We start from the raw sequence: 20,705 nt of genomic DNA, 5'->3' as shown, positions 1-20,705 counted from the left end.
GGAAGAGTATGAGTAAACCTGTTTTTTTGTTTGTTTGTTTGTTTTTTGTTTTTTTTTAAACCTTCGAGAACTTTCCAGGTATTCTATCTGGGGGTATTGAAATCATTGATGTTCCAAGACTGCATTAGATGATCTTATGTGCCTTTATTATCACCTAGTACTTATTTGTCATGGTACTCATCATAGCATATCATAATACTTTTATAGTTGTTTGTAATTGCCACAGACTTTTACTAGATTATGAATAAAGGAATTGTTTCCTGTGTGCCCAGCACTGTTACTGTGTGGGAAGAGTAGATATTCACCAAGTGTTTGTTGAATGATTGAATAACCATCCAGCCCATCATAATTACCTCGACTGTGTAATGAGAGTATATTTGTCCAAATAGACAAAATTGTTCTGTGAAATGTTTTGTAATTTCTCTTGGATCATCTTTCTTGTGATTGCACTTTCTTGGTCTCTTTTTCCTCCATTTGTCCACCTAGTTTATTCTATCCTCTTTTCCTATCAACCCAATCTCCAGGTAGTTTTTACCATGTAGATCTATAATTTCCTATATTGCAATGAGTAGGTAGATTATGTGAATGAAACCAAATAATTTTCTACTGAAAGGATGACTGTGCTGATTTGATGCACTCGGTGATTCCTAGGCACAGACACATCCTGAGTGGCACAGGGCTTATGGAAAACTGATGTCCAGACATATACAAAAAAATAAAATTGGCCATCTTGAGTTTTAAATTTTTCTATAGTATTATGAAGAGTTCAGGACATTTTTACATCATTTTGTTAATAACTTTGTACTGGGTATGAAGGCATATATCTATAATTCCATCAATTTGGGAAACTGAGACAGGAAGATTGCAAGTTCAAGGCCAGCCTTAGCAATTTAACAAGCCTTAACTTAGTAAGACCCTATTTCAAAATTAAAAAATAGAAAGAACTGGGGATGTGACTTAGTAGTAAAGCATCCCTGGGTTCAGTCCTCAGTACCAAAAACAACATCAACAACAAATAATTTTGTGTGTTATCAGCATTCCTTTCATTTTTTTAATTTTTATTTTTGGTGTCTGGGTTTGAATTCAGAGGCACTTAATCACTGAACACATCCCCAGCCCTTTTTTAATATATTTTATTTAGACCAGGTTGCTGAGGTTGGCTTTGAACTCATGATCCTCCTGCCTCTGCCTCCTAAAACAGCTGGTATTATAGGCATGCACCACCACACGTGGTTCTCCCCCTGCCTTTTTTCTTTAAACAAAAGAATTATTGGGCTGGGGAGATAGCTCAGTTGGTGGAGTGTTCGCCTTGCAAGCACAAGGCCCTGGGTTCGATCCCCAGCACTGCAAAAAAAAAAAAAAAGAATTATCATTTGAAAGTTGTAGATTTTGGAACATTTGGATTTTCTGTTGAGATGTTCAACTTACAGTAGCATTTGAAACAGTTTTTAAATCGTATCCTAAAACAAAGCAGTAAATTTTTAAGTTGTTAAATTTTGTTTTGTGAAATTAATAATGTTTATTTTGCACAGGCATCAACTAAACAATCAAATACATCATCTGATGTTGAAATTGAAGAAAAAGAAACTAGTGTTTCAAAGGAAGATACTGATCATGAAGAAAAAGCCAGCAATGAGGTATGTTTTCATTTCTCTTGCACTCTTAACCACATTTCTGTAGCAAGGCAGAAATTGTAAAATGGGTTGTTTAAAAAAATGAATGAGAACATATTTAAGGTTTGTTTCCTAGGATAAGTATTTTATACAATATTTTCTTTATGATGCACCGGTGTTTTTATTTGAGGCTATTTTCATGTGCAAAAAATGTCTAACTATAGAGTGGATTAGTATTTGTTAGGAATATTTTTTAAAGTGGAGGATTGTGGGGTGAATGGATGTTCTATACAGACCATTAAATTGAATTCTTTAATACTTAGGTTGATTTCCACTTCTGTGATTATCTGGGAGTGCTCATTTAGCCCTTCTAGGGTTCATGAAATGATTGTTAGATGACTTTCAAAGTCTAAGCCACTTTTCAAAATTCATAGCCCAAACATCCTGAATAGAATTCTGCTATAGAAAAAGTGACTTTATGAATTTAAATAGACAAACTTCTGGTGTACAAGCAAGTGTGACTTTTTTTTAACATATGAGTTGATGGTGGAAATAGTATTCCTGTTCCCCTGGGGAAGATGCTGCCTGTTACTTTCAATTTAGTGTTAAGAATTTAATGTTTATAATATCAAAGGTCAGAGAAGTAAAACAAACTTTTACTTTTGCTGAAACATGTTTGGGGCTTTAAGAAAGTTTCCTTTCAGTTTTGTCCTGATTTATCCAGTTTCATCTGCTTTATATTTTTTTAAGGATGTGGCTAAAGCAATTGATATAACTACTCCAAAAGCTGCCAGAAGGGGGAGAAAGAGAAAGGTAATTTCACTAACCATAAGTATCTTTAAAAACTTTTTTATTTTATTTGGATTGAGAAAAGAAATTATGAAACCTTATTAAAACTTAACCTTTTACTCTAAACCTTTCATTTGTAAAGGGTAGGTTATGTTGTGAGCAAAACTTTTTCTTGGTGATGTAGCTATGGTATCCTTAAGGTAAATTGAAAAAGGGGAAAAAATGCACCAGTTTTCATAACTCTTGTTTTTGTTTTCTCTGTAAAATTTGATAGGTAGATAGTAATATATTCTCAGTGTTGCTAAAAGGATTAAATGATTTAATGCATATAAAATGTTTATAGTAAATCTTGGTCCCAAAATACTGGTATATGCTATGTAAGTGTTGTTCATCATTGTGTTGTTATTGTGTAACAATGTTGTGTGAATTGAGTTTGAGTGACATTGTAGGGATATAGGTATCTGGGTAGGCTTTTAATTATGAGTTTTCTTTAAAGTTTTGGTCACACCTTTTTGTCTCCTATTTATGTCTCATATATATATATATATATATATATATATAGCAAAGATAGAAAATCAAGAGTTTAGTATCTTACAAGGAAGTAAAAATATGAAAACAATTATTAATAGCTTTCTATTCTTTGATATGTGCAGGGGAGGGGATGTGATAAGATTTTAAAAGGTAGGCATAATTTTGTCAGGCAGGTGAAAGGGGGAGAAGGATTTTGAGGCAAGTTGTTGAATCGTGTACATAGGCACATAGATAAAATGTCATTTTCAGCATGTTTGAGTATAATATTGCATTTCAGTATTACCATACTTTAAAGTTGGATGGAAGCAGATACAAAACCCCTAGTATTATCCTGAAGAACTGGAACTTAAGTGAAGTCATTGAATCTTGTAAATTTTAGATGCCTCCCCGTTTTTTTGTTGAGGGGTGGTGCCGGGGAGTGAACTCAGGGGCACTCAACCCCTGAAACACATCCCCTACCCTGTATTGTATTTATTTAGATACAGGGTTTTGCTTAGTGCTGCCCTTTTGTTGAGGCTGACTTTGAACTTTGGATCCTCCTGCCTCAGCTTCCCGAGCTGCTGGGATTACAGGCATGCACCATTGTGCCCAGCTTAGATGCCTTCTTCATTAATGATGAGGTTCAGTTGGGATGGCAAACCCAGTTCACTAAAATATTCATTCAGAATTTCAGTACAGCTTTACTGATCCAGGCACAGAATTGAGGAGTGAGTAAGGAAACAGGTCTCTGTTTTTGTTGAATTCACATTTTTATCAAGACAGAAAACACACATACTTCATTTTACTTTGCTTCATTTCACTTTGCAATGCAAACTATTTTTTATAAATTAAAGGTTTGTAGCCACTGTGTTGTACAAGTCTTTGCATTTTCCTGGGAACATGTGCTCTGTGTGTCTCTTGTCACAGTTTGATAATTCTCACTGTATTTCAAACTTTAATATGGTAACTGTTATGGTGATCTATGATTAATGATCTTTTAAAAAATATGTTTTTTTTTTTTTAAGTTATAGATGAACACAATAGTTTATTTATTTTTATGTGGTGCTGAGGATCAAACCCAGTGCCTCACACATGCTAGGCAAGTGCTCTACCACTGAGTTACAACCCCAGCCCCTGTGATTAATGATCTTTGACGTTACTATTCTGTTTTGGGGCATATGAGATAGAGAACTTAATATAAATGTTAGGTGTGTCCTCACTGTTCCTGTTCTCTCTCCCTCTCCAATGGATCTCCCTATTCCTTGTGCCATAATATTGAAATCAGACCAGTTAATAACCCTATGATGGCCTCTTGGTATTCAAGTGAGAGCAAGAGTCACACTCCTCTCACTTTAAATCAGAAGCTAAAAAAGCATTAACTTTAGTAAAGAAGAGTGAGTGAGATAGGTTGAAGCTTGGCCTTTCAGACTAGTAGATCAAGTTATAAATTGAAAGGAATAGTTCTCAGAGGAAATCAAAAGTGTTACTCCATTAAGTGCAAGAAGAACATGAAACAGACTTATTCCTGAAATGGAGGAATTTTTAGTGGTCTGAAAAGATCAAGCCAGCTGCAACACTGCTGTAAGCCAAAGCCTAATCTAGAGCAAGGTCCTGTATATCTTCAGTTCAAGGCTGAGAGGTGAGGAAGCTATAAAAGTACAGATTGAAGCTAGCAGATATTCGTTCATGACATTTATGTAAAGAAGCCATCTCTAATGGGAAAGTGCAAGTCAAAGCAGCAGATGCTGATGTAGAAAATGCAGAAGATCTAGCCAAGATAATTATATGAAGGTGGCTACACTGAACAAGATTTTTCAATGTAGAGGCAACAGTCTTGCATTGGAAGACGATGCCATCTAGAACCTAGAGCTAGAGAGAAGTTAATGTCTGCCATGAAGGCCTTAAAAGAGAGGTTGTTTCTTATTAAGGTCCAGTGCAGCTGGTGACTTAAAGTTGAAGCCAGTGCTCATTTACCATTCTGAAAATCCTAGGGTCCTTAAAAATTACTGCATCTACTCTGCTTATGCTTTGGAAATGTAACAAAAAAGCCTGGATGATGATACAGTTGGTATACTGAGTATTTTAAGCTCATTGTTGAGACCTACTGATCACAAAAAAGATTTCTTTCAAAATATTACTGCTTATTAGTAATGCACCTGGTCACTGAAGAGCTCTCTGATGGAGATGGAGAATAATGTTGTGTTCAAGTGTTCTACCACAACATTTGTTCTGTAACCCTTTGGATAAACAAAGAAAGTGGTTTCTTGGGGTGGAATCTACTCCAGGCAAAGATGCTGTAGACATTGTTGATATGGCAACAAAGAATTGAGTTTTTACATAAACTCAGTCAATAAGGCAGCAGAATTTGAGAACTGACTCCACTTTTTAAAAATGTTCTATTGGTAAAATGCTGTCAAACATTATCACATGCTACAAAGAAATCTTTTGTGAAAAGAAGAATGAGTCAATGGGGCAAAACTTCATTGTTCTCTTATTTTAAGAAACTGCCAGAGTCACCCCATCCTTCAGCAACCACCATGCTGGTTAGTCAGTAATCTACATCAAGGTAAGGTAAGGCCCTCTACCCACCAAAAGACTACAACTCACTGAAGCCTGAAATGATGGTTAGCATTTTTAATCAATAATTTTTTTCACCCATGGTGCTGGCCATTGAACCCAGCACCTCATAAATGCTAGGCATGTGCTCTACCACTGAGCTACATCCCCAGCAAGTTAAGTATTTTTTAGATATAAATTTTCTTTTTTTGCTGATGGACCTTTATTTTATGTGTTTGTTTATATGTGGTGCTGAGAATCGAACCCAGTGTCTCACACATGCTAGGCAAGCACTTTACTACTGAGCTACAACCCAGCCCGACATCATGTTATTACACACTTAATAGCTTATAGTATGGTGTAATCATAATTTTTATATGTGCTGGGAAAAGGTAAACTTTGTGACTCACTTTATTGTGGTGATCTGGAATGGAACCTGTGATATCTATAGTGATGCTTATAAACATATGGAGCAAGAGGGGTAAGGTCGGAAATTACAGCAGTGACTTGATAACTGATTAGGTTATGAAAGGAGGTTCTAAAGAGTTGTCATGAGATTGGGAGGATCAAGGACCTTATAGGTTCTTTTTAATAACGTAGGTGAGAGGTGCAATATAAAAGCACTTTAGGAGGTTAAGTGGATGGTAAAGAGTCAGGCAGAATCTAGAATGACTTCCACGTGTTTGCTTGGGTGATTAAATACCGAGAAGGCAGAGAATGCTGGTTTCGGATCAGATGTGTAGGGAGAAGAAATGAAAGCACCTTTGGAAATTGTGGTGAATTTACATTTTATTCTGGCACCAAACTGGGAAAAGAAAAGATGCAGTTGATGATATGAAAGATAATGAAATATATGAGGTTAAGGGAAAATATTTACTGGGACATATTGCAAAAACTGGAATTCTGAGGGAATATAATGGCAAAGAAGGAAGGTAGCTCTACAAAATTATGACTTTCAGGAGAAATGTAAGAGAGGGTATGATGCTAAACAAGGGAGAGGAGGATTTCAAGAATGACAAGAATGACAGAAGGTCCAGTTAGGCTCCCTCAAGGTACTTCGTTTCATGTAGATGAATGACAAGGACAGGAACCAGATAAAGCAAATTGGAGAATAAAATATTTATTTATTTTTGTGGTTCTGGGAGTGGAACCCAGGTCCTCATGTACCCTAGGCAAGTACTGTACCTCTAAGATACATCCCCAGCCTGAGAATAAAATGTTTAGTCACAAATTTACAAAGTAGTTTTGAAATCTCTGAAGCAAATGAAAAAGTAATGCAGCAATTCAGCAGTGATTTGCATAGGTAAGGTAAAGTATTGAAAATGAAAAAGTACTATAGATGCCTTAACATTTTTGCAAAATTAGAAAAGATTGAAGATGTGGAACATTAAGTACATACCAATGAGAGAGAAGGGAGGACACATTTGAAGGAATTGACCTAAGAAGGAAGAGGTAGGCCTCTTTATAGCTATAAAAATTCTAGAGGACATTTGGAAATCAAGGGAATTCCTTCTTACTGGCTCAATCAACCAGACCCAGTTCTTAAAGCAAAATATTAGATATAGTAGAAGGCAGAAAGAATGGATTACAAGTTTATGCTAGCTATTTGGGCCTGAGAGCAAAGGCAGGTTAAAGGATCAGTGAGTGGCTTTGAGATCACAACTGAGATTGCTCAAAGTGAACGCATGTTTATATTATCCCCCTGCTCCCATCAGGCTCAGCAGCTTGGTAATAACCAAACAAAGAATGTAGACTTGTATAATATGTATATTATACAGTAAGATAATAGCATCATATCATGGAATTTTTGTGAGACAGGTGCTACAAAACAAGGATGCAGAGAGCTTGAGAAAGCACATGAATAGTATTCTGTTGAAGATTTTGTGTGTGGGATAGCTCAAGAGAAGGTAGTATAGCTAGAAAGCAGGGTAATCAATAGGGAGAAAATAAGTGAAAGGGTTTGAGGTCTCAGTGAGATTAAGTACAGTATGTGGACATGAATCTAGTCAAAATATTTACATTTAAAAATTGAAATGTATGTTATAAATAATTCTTTTTCTATATAAAATATTTTGTTTTCATGAGAAATGATTTCGCTATAATAGTCATGAATCCATGTCTACAGTAGAGTTGGCTTTAGTGTTAAAATATTTTTATTATGTTATTGATGAACTCTTTGGTTTTGCTGAAAATAACCCATTACACCTGTAATTCTTACTTGCTATCTTGATTTAGTTCCAAAAGTCAGGTTTTTTTTTTCCTTCTTCTTTTTCTTTTTCCTCTGCATAACTGGTCGATTTGAACTGAATTTTAACTGCCCTCTCAACTCATCAATAGGAAAGAGCTCTCATGTAGTCTTGGGTTCTCAACCAACCTTTACCTTGACTGTGCACTATTATATACACATAATAGTGTACAATTTTTTGAATTGTAAAAGCAATAGAAATGTTTTAAAACCAGCAAAAAATAATTGGATAAATTCTTAGGAGTGAATTTGCCAAGTAAAGAGATTTATACATTATTTATTGCCAATATTCATACCAGTACTTTCATAAAGTATTATTATTGATGCTCATCAATAACTTATGAATTTTTCACCATGCTTATCACATTGGGCATGTTTGCAAATCATATAGATCATTGATTAAAAGGCCAAAACTGCCTTTTTATTAAAAAGATTAGATTGTGCTTTTTTTTTTTTTTTTTTTTTTTTTGTGGTGCTGGGGATCGAACCCAGGACCTTGTGCTTGCAAGGCAAGCACTCTACCAACTGAGCTATTTCCCCAGTCCCAGATTGTGCACATTTTGAATGCTTTCTTGCTTTTATTTTTATTCATGTAGTTAACACTAAATTCTAAATAGTGGGAAAGCAGCTAGCTCTTCAATGGTTCTTCCATTCTTCTGTTTGCTCTTTCCTACAGTTTCTTTCCTTCCTTTGCCATTATGATCAGTACCAACTACTACATGTTTGCATTTCCTTTCCGATTTGCCATTTTTAATCTTTATTCTATTGTAATATTTACTTAGTAATACTGATTCTTATTTGGATCCATTCTCTCTCAGGAGAATTAGTACCAGAATTTATCAGAGTGTATTATAGTTCACTAAGATTCCTGTTTATGGAACATAAGAATAACCCCAAGGGGAAAACATCAAATATCAGTCTCAGTTCAAAAATATAGTATGTGCTCACTATTATGTATCATTATAATGTACCAATAACACTTTTTGTAACAAAAGTTACAGACTTAGGGAAAAAAAGTGTGAGTTATAGCATCATTGCATTATACTTTGGTTCTCATATTGCATCAAAAATATGTGCTTTATTTTTACAAATGAATTTTTTTTAGGATCAGCATTTTCAAAAGCTGGGCCTTTTTTAAAATGAAAAATATAAGAGAAGTTTGAGGATGTTATTCTAATAAGCTGATTGTTCAAAAGATCATCTAGAGGTTTTGCTTGTATTTTGACTCATGTTATCCTAGACTGGTGTATTTTTGCCATTGAATTAAGTTTTGTGTACTGCTTATTAAAAAAGTTAATTGAATTTTTGTAATTCAGGCAGAAAAACAAGTAGAAACCGAGGAGGCAGGAGTAGTGACAACAGCATCAGCATCTGTTAATCTAAAAGTGAGTCCTAAAAGAGGACGACCTGCAGGTAGGATTGTTAATGTTTAATATTTGTTTGGCTTGTGATTAATACTCCAATCTGTTAAGTGTTGTTGCCTCAAGTGTTTTGGAATGAAGTAAATATAGGCATTTGATTACAGCCATGCATCGCTCTATGATAGGTACACATATGGTCTGAGAAATGCATCATTAGGCAGTTTCACTGTTCAAACAGAGGGTACTTAAACTAAGAAGGCTTTGACTTTATAATCATGTGGACCACCATTGTATATGCAGTTTGTCTTTGATAGAAATGTCATTATGTAGTGCTTAGGCAGTGTATAGGCAGTATCCCAGTTTTGAAAAAGAAAAATGACTTCAGCTCTGTGCCAAAATATTTAAGTTTGAAATAATTGTGGGATTTTTTCATTTTGTTTTTAGTATCGTTAGTTTCCCCAGATACTGGCAAATGGACAGGGTTAAAATCACCATGAATAATGGGCTTATTTTATCTCTCATTTATGAGGCATAAACTTTTCCAAATGGAGCCATAGTCAAAGAACGAAAACAGCATTTGATTAACAGCTGTTAATATTTTTACTGCATTCATTTTTACGAAGATATTTATAATACACAGTTTTCTTCAGTATTAATATTTTCTTAATTTGGCAAGTTGGAACTCTTGGAAAGGACCTTCCTAATATAAAGTATGCTGAAGAAAATTAACAAAAACGGACAATGTTTTTCTACTTCATAGTAGGATTCTTATTGAAAAGGGCTTAAGATGTATAATAGCCAGGAAAAAAAAAAGATTAAGAATTTATTTACATATTTTGGAATTTAATAGTGTTATAATGGGTCAAATTAATGGTGTTAAAAAAAACTCAGTGAATTTTGATACAAACTTTCCAAAGTTGTGTGTGTAAATGTACATATAATACTCTGATATTATAGGAACATAGACTGTGTGGTACCTTTAAAGCTAAATATTGTGACATTGCTGTTAAATGAAAAATGTTGTTTCAAGCCCTCTCAAGCATATGAAGGCAAATTGAAAATTATTGTTGATCTTTAACTTTTTTGACTTGCTTTTCATTTGATCTGATTTTTAAAACAAATAATTATTATCTATAATAAACCACTAAATAATTCTTGATGTATATAATTTGTAATCTTTATATATGAAATTTGAATTTTAAAGGGAAACTGGTAGTTAAATGATTTTTTTTCCACATGAATATTAGCTACAGAAGTCAAGATTCCAAAACCAAGAGGCAGACCCAAAATGGTAAAACAGCCCTGTCCTTCAGAGACTGACATGTGAGTTGATTTTTAATGTATAATTGATTATTCAATAAATAGGACCTTTGATTACAAACAAGGATATATTGCTTTGTATTTCTGTAAGTTTTCTCTTGTTTTACAGGATGCTTTGATCCTTCTAAAAATTATGGGGAAAATTGTAAAATGTAAAAATTGGTAGGAACCAAAAACGTGTGGTTATTATTAAATAGACTTTTTAGTGTATGAAGATATAAAGTTACTTTGGCGAAACAGGGTAAAATCTATAAAAGAAAATTGGCAGGATATAGTCTTGTTGAAGGAATTTGAGAGAATATGTTTGAAGTAGTGTCCACAAGTATTTTGGCTCTTTCAGAATAGGTGCTTTATTTTAAAATGGTGCTAAAATTGTTATATATGTTTAATATTTTTAAGTATTTTGGAATAACCACTTAGTTATTAAAAAAAAAAGTATGTAAACTTTTTTTTACATACTTGCTGTCTTTCTTAATTACTTATGGATCATGTGGGTTTTTGGTTGGTTGGTTTTGGGTTTTTCTGGAGAAACTTTACCAGAAGGGAGTATGTATTTAGACAAAGGAAGAAACCTTTCTGTGGTGTTGTGTTTAAAGATTTTATTGGAGGGGGCACACACCTATAATCTTAGCTAGTTGAGAGGCTGAGGCAGGAGTGTCAGAAGTTTGAGGCCAGCTTAGGCAACCTAGCCAAGACTGTCTCAAAATAGAAGGGCTGGGGGTGTAACTCAACTCAGTGGTAGAGTGCTTACCTAGTATGCACAAGTCTGGGGTTAATCCCCAGTATTGGAAGAAAAAAGATTTTTTTTTTTTTTTTTTTTGGTGGTGCTGGGGATTGAACCCAGGGCTTTGTGCTTGCAAGGCAGGCACTCTACCAACTAAGCTATATCCCCTGCCCGAAAAAAGATTTTTGCAGGGAAAGCTCAGATGACGTATAGCAATTATTAAGAATGGGTTTATAATGTTTTGGATGAACAGATTATTTTTATAGGAACTTAATTATAAAACATTATTGGAGAGTTGTACTTTTTAACCAAAATGCATTTAAAGGCTTTATTTTACTTGTTATTTATTTTTATGTGGTGCTGAGGATCAAACCCAGTGCCCCTATTTTACTTCTAAGCTAGCTGTTAAAGTACTATAAAAAATAAACTGGGCACAGTGACACACACTTGTAGTTCCACTGGCTTAGGAAGGAGGATTACTTGAACCTTGGAGTTTGTGGCTCTCCTGGGCACCAATGGCCAAGACCTAATCTCTCTCTCTTTTTTTTTAATGAAAAAAATTACTTTCAAAAATGGTAACACGTATCAATGTATTGTTATTTTGTATACTTATTGCAAGGAGAATAGATTCTAAGGGTTCTTACTACTAAAAATATGTGAGGTAGTATGAGTTAAATAGCCATTTTAGTGTATACATACACTAACACATTATATCATTTTTACTTGTCAATTAAAAAATAGCGGCACAGAAATCCAATAAGGTTTAATTACTGCAGCAATATTAAGAAACTATTTAGGGGCTAGGGAGATAGCTCAGTCGGTAGAGTGCTTGCCTTGTAAGTACAAGGCCCTGGGTTCGATCGCCAGCACCAAAAAAAAAAAAAAAAAAAAAAAAAAAAAAAAATTATTTACTTGGAGGTAAATGAGTTTCCTGTCATTATTCCTTTGCAAATCTGAAAATTTGCAAGGAAAATATTGTGAGATGCCCCTGTTTTTAGATGTAAGGAATCTGTCCTTAATTAGGCCTCAGTTTTTCTTTGGAGTATGCTTCCTAACCCCTTTGTCTCCATGACTTTTTTCTGATTCCTGTGGAAATTGTCTAATTCTGCCCTCCCTATTAGCTGAGCAACTTTCTCAGCTGATTTTCAGACTATTGGGATTCAGGAGCCTAGCATACCTTTTTAGATCACATTTTCTCTTGATACAATCTGATGTCATTTTTGGTAATACATACTTGTGTGTTTAATTCTAGTCAGCTTCAGTGGTCTCACTTATAAGACTTGCCCATGTGTTCTTATCTTTTTGTAATTAATTATAGACATACTAGTTCATAGGTTTACTGAGAAACTACCCCTCAGGAATCTGTGTCCATCTAAAGAATTGAGGCAGCCCTATTTGAATTCTTAATACTAACAGCTATGCCCTATATGAGATCTTTGACCCCAGGCTGTGTAAATTTGAAAATCTCATGTCCTTACTTCAAACAGAGGCTGTTCTTTTTTTTTTTTTTTTTTTTTTAAACTCAGTTTCTTGAATACCGTATCAACTTTATCTTTGTAATAATTCAGGCTACCTTGAAACCCCTTTACCCAAAACCGCAAGTTCATTAAATATATTTTCTTCTTTCAACTTGTCATAGTTCTATGGTTTTACCCATGGTTTATATTAGGTAAAAAGTAGAATAGGGGTTATTGGAGGCTGGGACAGGGAAAGGAAGGAGGGCTAAGGTTGAAGAGGACATAAGATATAGCTTATGGTAGAGCCTTTGCCTAACTTGAAAGAGGTCCTAGCATTGAACCCTGGTACCACTTTTAGAAAAAAAGGGAAGTTGGTATTTAAGGAATGTACAATCAGCATGAAAATATGGTTGGATAAAAGAGGAATTATTTCTGATGTTCTATATAGCACAGTAGGGCAACTGTAGTTTAAAATAATTTATTATATATTTCAAAATAACTTTACAACCATAGAAATGAAGTTGTACCTCATTGTGTACAATGAATCAAAATGTGGTCTGCAAAAATTTAAAAAAAAAGAACTTTAAAAAAAAAAAATCTGTTACTGCTTTTTCCTGAAAAATCCACGTCAAAAGAGCTTGAATGTAAAGTACCTACGTGTTATAAATACCACGTCTTCCTTGAAAAAAAGTACTTCAGAGTACTTAAAAAAGCAAGGTGCCACTATTTCAAAAAAAAAAACCTAGGGAAGGGTTTTGAAAGTTCCCAACACAGAAATGATAACATTTGAGGAGATGGCAATACTAATTACTATTATTTGATCATTATACTTTGTATATATCCATCAGATTAATAATATTTTATCCCTAAATAATATTTTTTGTTAACTAAAAATTTGTAAAGGGGTTGGGAGTTAGTTTAGTGTTAGAGTACTTGCCTAGCATATCTGAGATCCCAGTTTGATATGCAGACTGCGAAAAGAGAGGGGGGTGGATAAAGAAAGTTTACATTAGCCAAGTCAAATGTAAAAACAATTTCTATTTCTGTGGTTAAAAATTAACATGGTAGGGTTTCCAACTGCCATGCTCCAAAGTGAATGATGCATGTTTTGGGGTTTTGTTCCTGATAACCAATTTCTCTTATCAATGAGCTTTTTGCTGAGGCAGTAGATAAATCCCAAAATAGTAGTACCTCACAGCATTTATTTTTTATTCTTGCTATATGTATGCTGGTTATTGGATTGTGAGTGGAGTGCAGCATTAAATTACATAAACTCTTGAAACTTAGGTTCTTCATTAAAAAAAAAAAAGATACTGGGCTTATTTAACATTTGCATCATTGCATCATCATTTCTCAGTATATGGCTTTGGATAGAATGAAATGAGATTCATTTGGATCTTAATCTGTGGAAATCTCAGTAAAATTCCTTGGACAATAAAAAGATCATAGTTTTTAAATGTATAAAGTCATTCTTTATAAAGGAATTGCTCTAGCTGAACATATATGCCATAAAAGTAATTGTTAGCTCTTGCACCATTTGTCCTTTTAGAGCCCATTTCTATTAACATTTGCATAAATACTACCCAGCAATAATTAGGTTTTTTGAATAAGGTAGTTTGAATTACTTTAGTGATGTATGGAGTATTTAAGATCATAATCAGCTTAGTACTGTTTGTTATCATGCTTAATTGGCCATGTATTTAAAAGAGCACTTCTTTGAATTCCAAAATGACCACATTTGATTTCACTTCTGCAGTTGTTTTTCCCAGTGTGCCTACTTTTAAAGAATAATTTATTCTTACAAATATGCAGAATATAAGCTCCCATGAATGGGATCAAGAGTATGGCTCCACGGTAGAATGTGTGCTTAGTATGCACTCGGCCCTGGGTTAGTTTGTAACACGTTGGGGAAAAAATAAAACAAAAACCCAGAACAAACCAACAGCAACCCCAAAATACATCCTCCCTCCTCCACCAAGATCCAGGGATCTTACTCATCTTATATACTGCTGTATCCTCAGAGTTAAAAACAGTGCCAGGCCTCATAGTTAGTATTCAAAGTATGTTTTTGAACAAAGGAATCACATGAAAGGAAACTTGGAAAACGGGAAAATCACTTTCTATTAACCTAATGACACTTTAATTTTGTATCTTCTAATTTATATCGAAAGGAAGTTTTGTTACAGAATTTGTTTTATTATGAGGTGGTGAAGATATTATTTTGCATAAAGATGTTTTTAGATTTACTTTGTATGGTGTGGTGTGTGGGATGCTGAGGATTGAATCCAGAACTAGACTCTACCACTGAGCTACATTCCCAGTTCCTAGATTGACTAAGTAGCAAGTATTGCAATTTTTTTTTTTTTTTTAAGATGGAATCTTGTTCATTGGTGCAGGCTGGACTTGAATTTGTGTGCTCCTGCTTCAACCTCCCCAGTAGCTGGGATTACAGGAGTGTACCTAGCTCTTTTTATTTTTTTTTTAAATCTAGAATACTTCTTTAGTGACTATAAGAGTACAGATGAATGACAAATAACCATACATAAAAGCTCATTCCTGCACTTTGTAAAATAGGATTACTGAAGAAGACAAAAATAAGAAAAAGGGGCAAGAGGAAAAACAACCCAAAAAGCAGCTTAAAAAGGATGAAGAGGGCCAGAAGGAAGACGATAAACCAAGAAAAGAGCCTGACAAAAAAGAGGGAAAGAAAGAAGTTGAATCAAAAAGGAAAAATTTAGCTAAAACAGGGGTTACATCAACCTCTGATTCTGAAGAAGAAGGAGATGATCAAGAAGGTGAAAAGGTAGAAAGTTTATATATCATATAAAATATCTGTTCTGTTTTTAAGTTTTTTATAGTTTCTGAGCTGTACCTTAGTAAGTATTCAATATTTTTTTGAAAGTTAACCTGGATTCTTACATTTCTGAATAGACATCACTAGCTACATAACAAGTATGTTTGAAACTTAATTTTCTATTCTGTAGTATCTTCCCTTCTCACAATTATAATCTGGAAGTTGAATATGTACTTCCAATAACCCCACCTAGGAAAATAAGCAAAGGTATGAAATAAGCCAAAGTTGGCTGTGACCAGTGAAGACAAATGTAAAAGTAAGGTATATTTATTTATAGATTTTTATTTACCCCAATGAAATTCTTCATGCCTATTTATTGTACTTTTAGTTATTGATATATAACTATTTGATGCCATTAAATCTTATTTGGGAAATTTATTAAAGCTATGTGTCCTTTTGTGTAAAAAAACAAGTTTCGTGAATAGCCTTAGAGAGAGATGTACAGATCAAGGTCACATAGATTTTTATCTCATATTTTAATATTTCAAAGCCAAAAATTGTAAATGAAATAGACTGAGTAATGTGCTTATCACTATTCACATAAAATCACTCTGTAGAAGCAAACTGCTTGACATACTTCATTTTAATCAAGTTATCACTTCACAGCAGGGCAGGAAGAAGACATTAAATCCACAGTCATAAAGGAAAGTGAAGTTTACAGAGCAGAGATGTGTATAATTTTTTTAATTACTAATTTAAATATCTCTCAAAACTAGTTATTTTTTTCCAAAGATTGTTATTACAGCCACTAGTTCACTGACTTGATAGTTAATTAAATCCATCCTGATTCTCAAACAGAAGAGAAAGGGTGGAAGAAACTTTCAGACTGCTCACAGGAGGAATATGCTGAAAGGCCAGCATGAGAAAGAAGCAGCAGATCGAAAACGCAAGCAAGAGGAACAAATGGAAACTGAGCAGTAAGTATTTTTTTATTCTAAATTTTGGGTTCTTTCTTAAAGTTAGCATGAATTTTTAAATAATAGACCACATTTTCCAGACTTTATGAAGCCTTTCAAAGTGAAAATTTCCTATATGTTAGAAAAATCTTCCATATATGATGATGATGAGTGAAGGATGAGATTCATGGAGGCAATCATCCTGTGAATTATTTTTCAGTTTAAACTGAAAGTGCAGATAGGTTTTAACTGTTGATTTTGCAGAAAATTGTACTCATCCTCTGTTTGTGTGATATATTAAATACAAAAAGAGTGATGATAATATATTGGTGGGAGAAAGAATGCAGGATATATTCTTGTTACACCACCAGCAGGCCTACCCCTAAAGACCAGCAAAATTAACAAAAGCACAGTTGGAAACCCAAAAAGCCAGGAGTAAATCCAATGGCTAACAGGGTTTACATTGAATGTGTGCAATATAAATCAAGTTCAAATCTGTTTTCCCTTAAGTTTTGATACTTGGAGACGGTATATACTTACCATGGGGGATTTCTTTCCCCTTTATTGTATAAAATAATTTTATTAATAGAAGGAAAAATAATAGCAGTGATAATGATTGTTAGACTTCATGTCTTTGTTTTCCTGGTTATCTTTAGACTGTCACTTCTGAATTCTTTCTCTGAATTACTTTTCTTTCCTTGTGAAATGTCTTACACTCTGAAAACTTTTTTAATTTATAGTGAGATAATTTTATAAACAAGGCTCTAGGTCACTAAAGACAAAGTTAATAATGAGCAGTGAAACTTAAACATTCTTGAATAATTTTGTTTTTCTTTATATAATATTCACAAGCCACAAGTCTGTATACATACAGCATTTGCCTCTGATTTCTTAGTTGTTTGGAGGCCATGTAAGCATTTTTAGCTTTTTAAGGGAGTACTTTAAAAAGTGATCTAAAGTTCAGATATGTTACTCCCATTGTTGACTTGACTTTGACCACTTCTGTAAATATTCTTTTTTGTTACCTATCCTTCTCTCTCTTTTCACTGAAAAGTTGTTGGACTGTTTGTTGCTTTTAACTTTATTGTGCTCCCAGAATTAGCCTACAGAATTAGTTGTTGCTTAGTAAATCTAGCCCAGCCCTTCTTCAGTATCTCAAAATTATCTTTTTATGTATTTCAGTTTCTTTTGAATGTCCTCCAATGTAATTTTCTCAAATTCTAATATTTGTGTTTTCTTTCCTTCTCCTGTTATTACAAAACTTTGTACTTGGACAGTTTTGCTCTGTAAAGCATTTCAGATGCAACTTGTGTGAAATGCATTATGCAAAATAAAGTTTATTGTATTGTATTCCCAGCCAAACAACATGTAATCTACAGTAATAAAAAATATATCTCATTTTGGGCTCAAAGCATTAATCCAGTTACTGAAAAGAGAATACAAGTGGAGCAAACAAGAGATGAAGATCTTGAGACAGACTCATTGGACTGAATTTCCCCCTCCCCCCCCCTTGATGGAAGAATGTTCCAGATTCTAAATTGAGGACTTCATTATTAATGGCATTATTACTGTGTTATGATTGTTAAACAAAATTTCCTGTAAGGTACACACTACATACTAAGGTCTGCCATCATTTCCTGTTAAGTTTTTTACCAAGCTTAAAATGAAGCTTTGTGTTTGAAAGTTATAACAAGCCTAGATGAAGATGGTGGTTGTACATTATTTTATTTAGAAAATATAAAAATTCATTTTGTTTTGAAGCTAGGTATTAACTGGAATAGCTATATACCCCTGAGAATGGGGCAGTTGTGCCCTTCCCTTGACATTCCTTGTTGTTTAATTCTTTAGAATCTTAATGATTGTTTTTTTTTAAATCCTGAGAGATAAACAGTAGACTTGTTAAGAAAAAAATGAAACTGTAACCAAAATTTTAAAATAAAGTTTTTTAAAAAAAAAAATCTGATTTTTAGATATTTTTTGTTCTTGTCTATTTTAATTGGTTTATAGTATGGCCTGAACACGAAGCCAAGGTACTAGAAATTAAGATTTCAATTTTAAATGGTTATTTTTGTGATTCATAGTAAAATGGTACCTTTTCATTTGAAATGGTATATAAGTGTTAGTAGATGTCATTTAATATTGGCTTCCCTTTCCCCAATTTTTAAAAAATTTCATAGGTGTCTTAAACAGAATTTTAATCTTGATGCTTGCTTCAAAATTCCTTAAATTACCTGCACTTTGGAGATGTGGGGAACAATTTAAATTGGTCTATTTTGTTTTTGTAGTGCTGGGGATCAAACCCAGAGAGCCTCACGTAGGCAGTCGCTCTACCATTGAGCTACAACCCCAGCCCTAAATCGGTCTGTTTTAATGTGCTTCTTTTAAAAATAATTGTGATGAAGAATCCATTAAACATTTATAGTATTCTCTTCCCATTGTGGATTGTTTGATCTGAAAATGGGCTTTTACCACATTTCATGTTGGAAAGAAAATTCCACTGTGACAGTTCCAAAATCATTTTGTGATGTCACTAGAAAAACAGATTGTTAGAATTAATTTAGCATATTGAATTTTGCTTATATTTGTACTGTTGCTGTGGAACTGGTACTAAACACTGTAATCAATTCTTTGTGGTCTAAGCTATCAATTTGTTATAAGGACAATTTTTTTATTTTATGTAAATAAAATACATAAGGGATTGTGGGCATTTGGTAATCATAGTCACAAAGTTCCAATGTTTTGAAATATTTGTGTTAACATTTGATAGGCAGAATAAAGATGAAGGAAAGAAGCCAGAAGTTAAGAAAGTGGAGAAGAAGCGAGGTTAGTTATTTCATTTTCTAAGATGTATAAAAGCATACATAGAAAGTTTGTAGACAATTTTTTGTGATTGGTTTTGTAATCAGCCTCATTCTTTTTTTTTATGTTGATAGACCTTTATTTTATCCATTTATTTATATGTGGTGCTGAGAATTGAACCAAGTGCCTCACACATGCTAGGCAAGTGCTCTAGCACTGAGCCACAAACCCAGCCCCAGCCTCATTTTCTTATGTCCTACAATTCCTTCAGATTCCTGATGCATTCCATATAAATAACATTGTATTTTAAGTATAACCAGATGAACTTGTTCAAGAGTGATCTTTATCTTTAATGCTTATCATTTGAAGTCAGATTCTCAGACAGAAGCTAACTTTCCCAATTTTGTCAGATTGCTTAATTAGGGTTAAGTGCAAGGTAAGGCAGGTGTTTTAAGGATTGGTGTGTACGGTTCATGGGATGCAGACGGGGCAGATTTTGTGCTTGTATGCTATTTGTTGCTTTTCTAAACTATATATTAAAAATTGCAGGTAACTTCTTAAGCTACTGTTCATCTATGAAGTTTCTTAGTAAAGAATATATATTTTAAGAAGCCACCATTTCTTTCCATTATAAAGCAGACTATACAAAAAATACTGGTTTTGGAAAAACTATTTACTGTTTTTCACATATTTTAATTTATAGAAACATCAATGGATTCTCGACTTCAAAGGATACATGCTGAAATAAAAAATTCTCTCAAAATTGATAATCTTGTAAGTGTTTAACTTCATTTAAAAATATAGTGCTGCTTTTATAGCTTCAATTTTTCCTCATTGAATTAATTTAAGATAAAAGGGACAGTCATCACTGGTTATTTTGTACTGCCTTGACTTTAAAAAATTCTTCAGAAATAGATTATATATGCTGTGATAATTAACAATTACTATTTTGTCATGAAGGATGTGAACAGATGCATTGAGGCCTTGGATGAACTTGCTTCACTTCAGGTCACAATGCAACAAGCTCAGAAACACACAGAGATGATTACAACCCTGAAAAAAGTAAGTGATTTCAAATCATGTAGGTTTTGAACATTTTCACATTACTTCATTAAGAAAACAAAGTGTAAGTAAACAATTAGGGCAACAATTACAAATATATATTTTTTTCTCAGATACGACGATTCAAAGTCAGTCAAGTTATCATGGAAAAGTCTACAATGTTGTATAACAAGTTTAAGAACATGTTTTTGGTTGGTGAAGGAGATTCTGTCATCACACAAGTGTTGAATAAATCTCTTGCTGAACAAAGACAGCATGAGGAAGCGAATAAAACCAAAGATCAAGGGAAGAAAGGGCCAAACAAAAAACTAGAAAAGGAACAAACAGGTACGTACATATAATAAATCTGAGGCCAGGTTTTTAAAAACCATTTGCCAGGATTCCCTTTTAAAAATGGCTTGCCAAGCTGGGAATGTAGCTCAGTGGTAGAGCACTTGCCTTTGCTTGAGGCCTGGGATCCAGTCGCCAGCATAGAATTCATTGGCTGAGGGGGGTATAAAAATGGCTTTGCTACACAGG

The 20,705-nt window shown here is 33.7% G+C and overlaps 1 protein-coding gene across 7 annotated transcripts in view; it reads left to right on the top strand.

Moving 5' to 3' along the window:
* Positions 1-20,705, top strand: part of PSIP1 (PC4 and SRSF1 interacting protein 1) — a 48,263-nt gene that overhangs the window by 20,108 nt on the left and 7,450 nt on the right. For 4 of the 7 annotated variants that reach the window (XM_079112684.1, XM_079112682.1, XM_079112683.1 and 1 more), the window contains exons 5-14: positions 1,533-1,637; positions 2,364-2,426; positions 9,030-9,126; positions 10,322-10,397; positions 15,150-15,378; positions 16,228-16,346; positions 19,093-19,148; positions 19,828-19,898; positions 20,085-20,186; positions 20,300-20,513. In XM_079112684.1, coding sequence (XP_078968810.1) covers positions 1,533-1,637; positions 2,364-2,426; positions 9,030-9,126; positions 10,322-10,397; positions 15,150-15,378; positions 16,228-16,346; positions 19,093-19,148; positions 19,828-19,898; positions 20,085-20,186; positions 20,300-20,513 — 1,132 coding nt within the window. Of the gene's footprint in view, positions 1-1,532; positions 1,638-2,363; positions 2,427-9,029; positions 9,127-10,321; positions 10,398-15,149; positions 15,379-16,227; positions 16,347-17,602; positions 18,284-19,092; positions 19,149-19,827; positions 19,899-20,084; positions 20,187-20,299; positions 20,514-20,705 lie in introns of those variants that run through there. The other 3 variants (XM_079112685.1, XM_079112686.1, XM_079112687.1) reach the window with 3 other exon arrangements.

Source organism: Sciurus vulgaris (genome assembly GCF_902686455.1).
Source record: "Sciurus vulgaris genome assembly, chromosome: 15".
Classification (NCBI taxonomy): Eukaryota; Metazoa; Chordata; class Mammalia; order Rodentia; family Sciuridae; genus Sciurus; species Sciurus vulgaris.
This window is presented reverse-complemented; position numbering and strand designations above follow the sequence as displayed.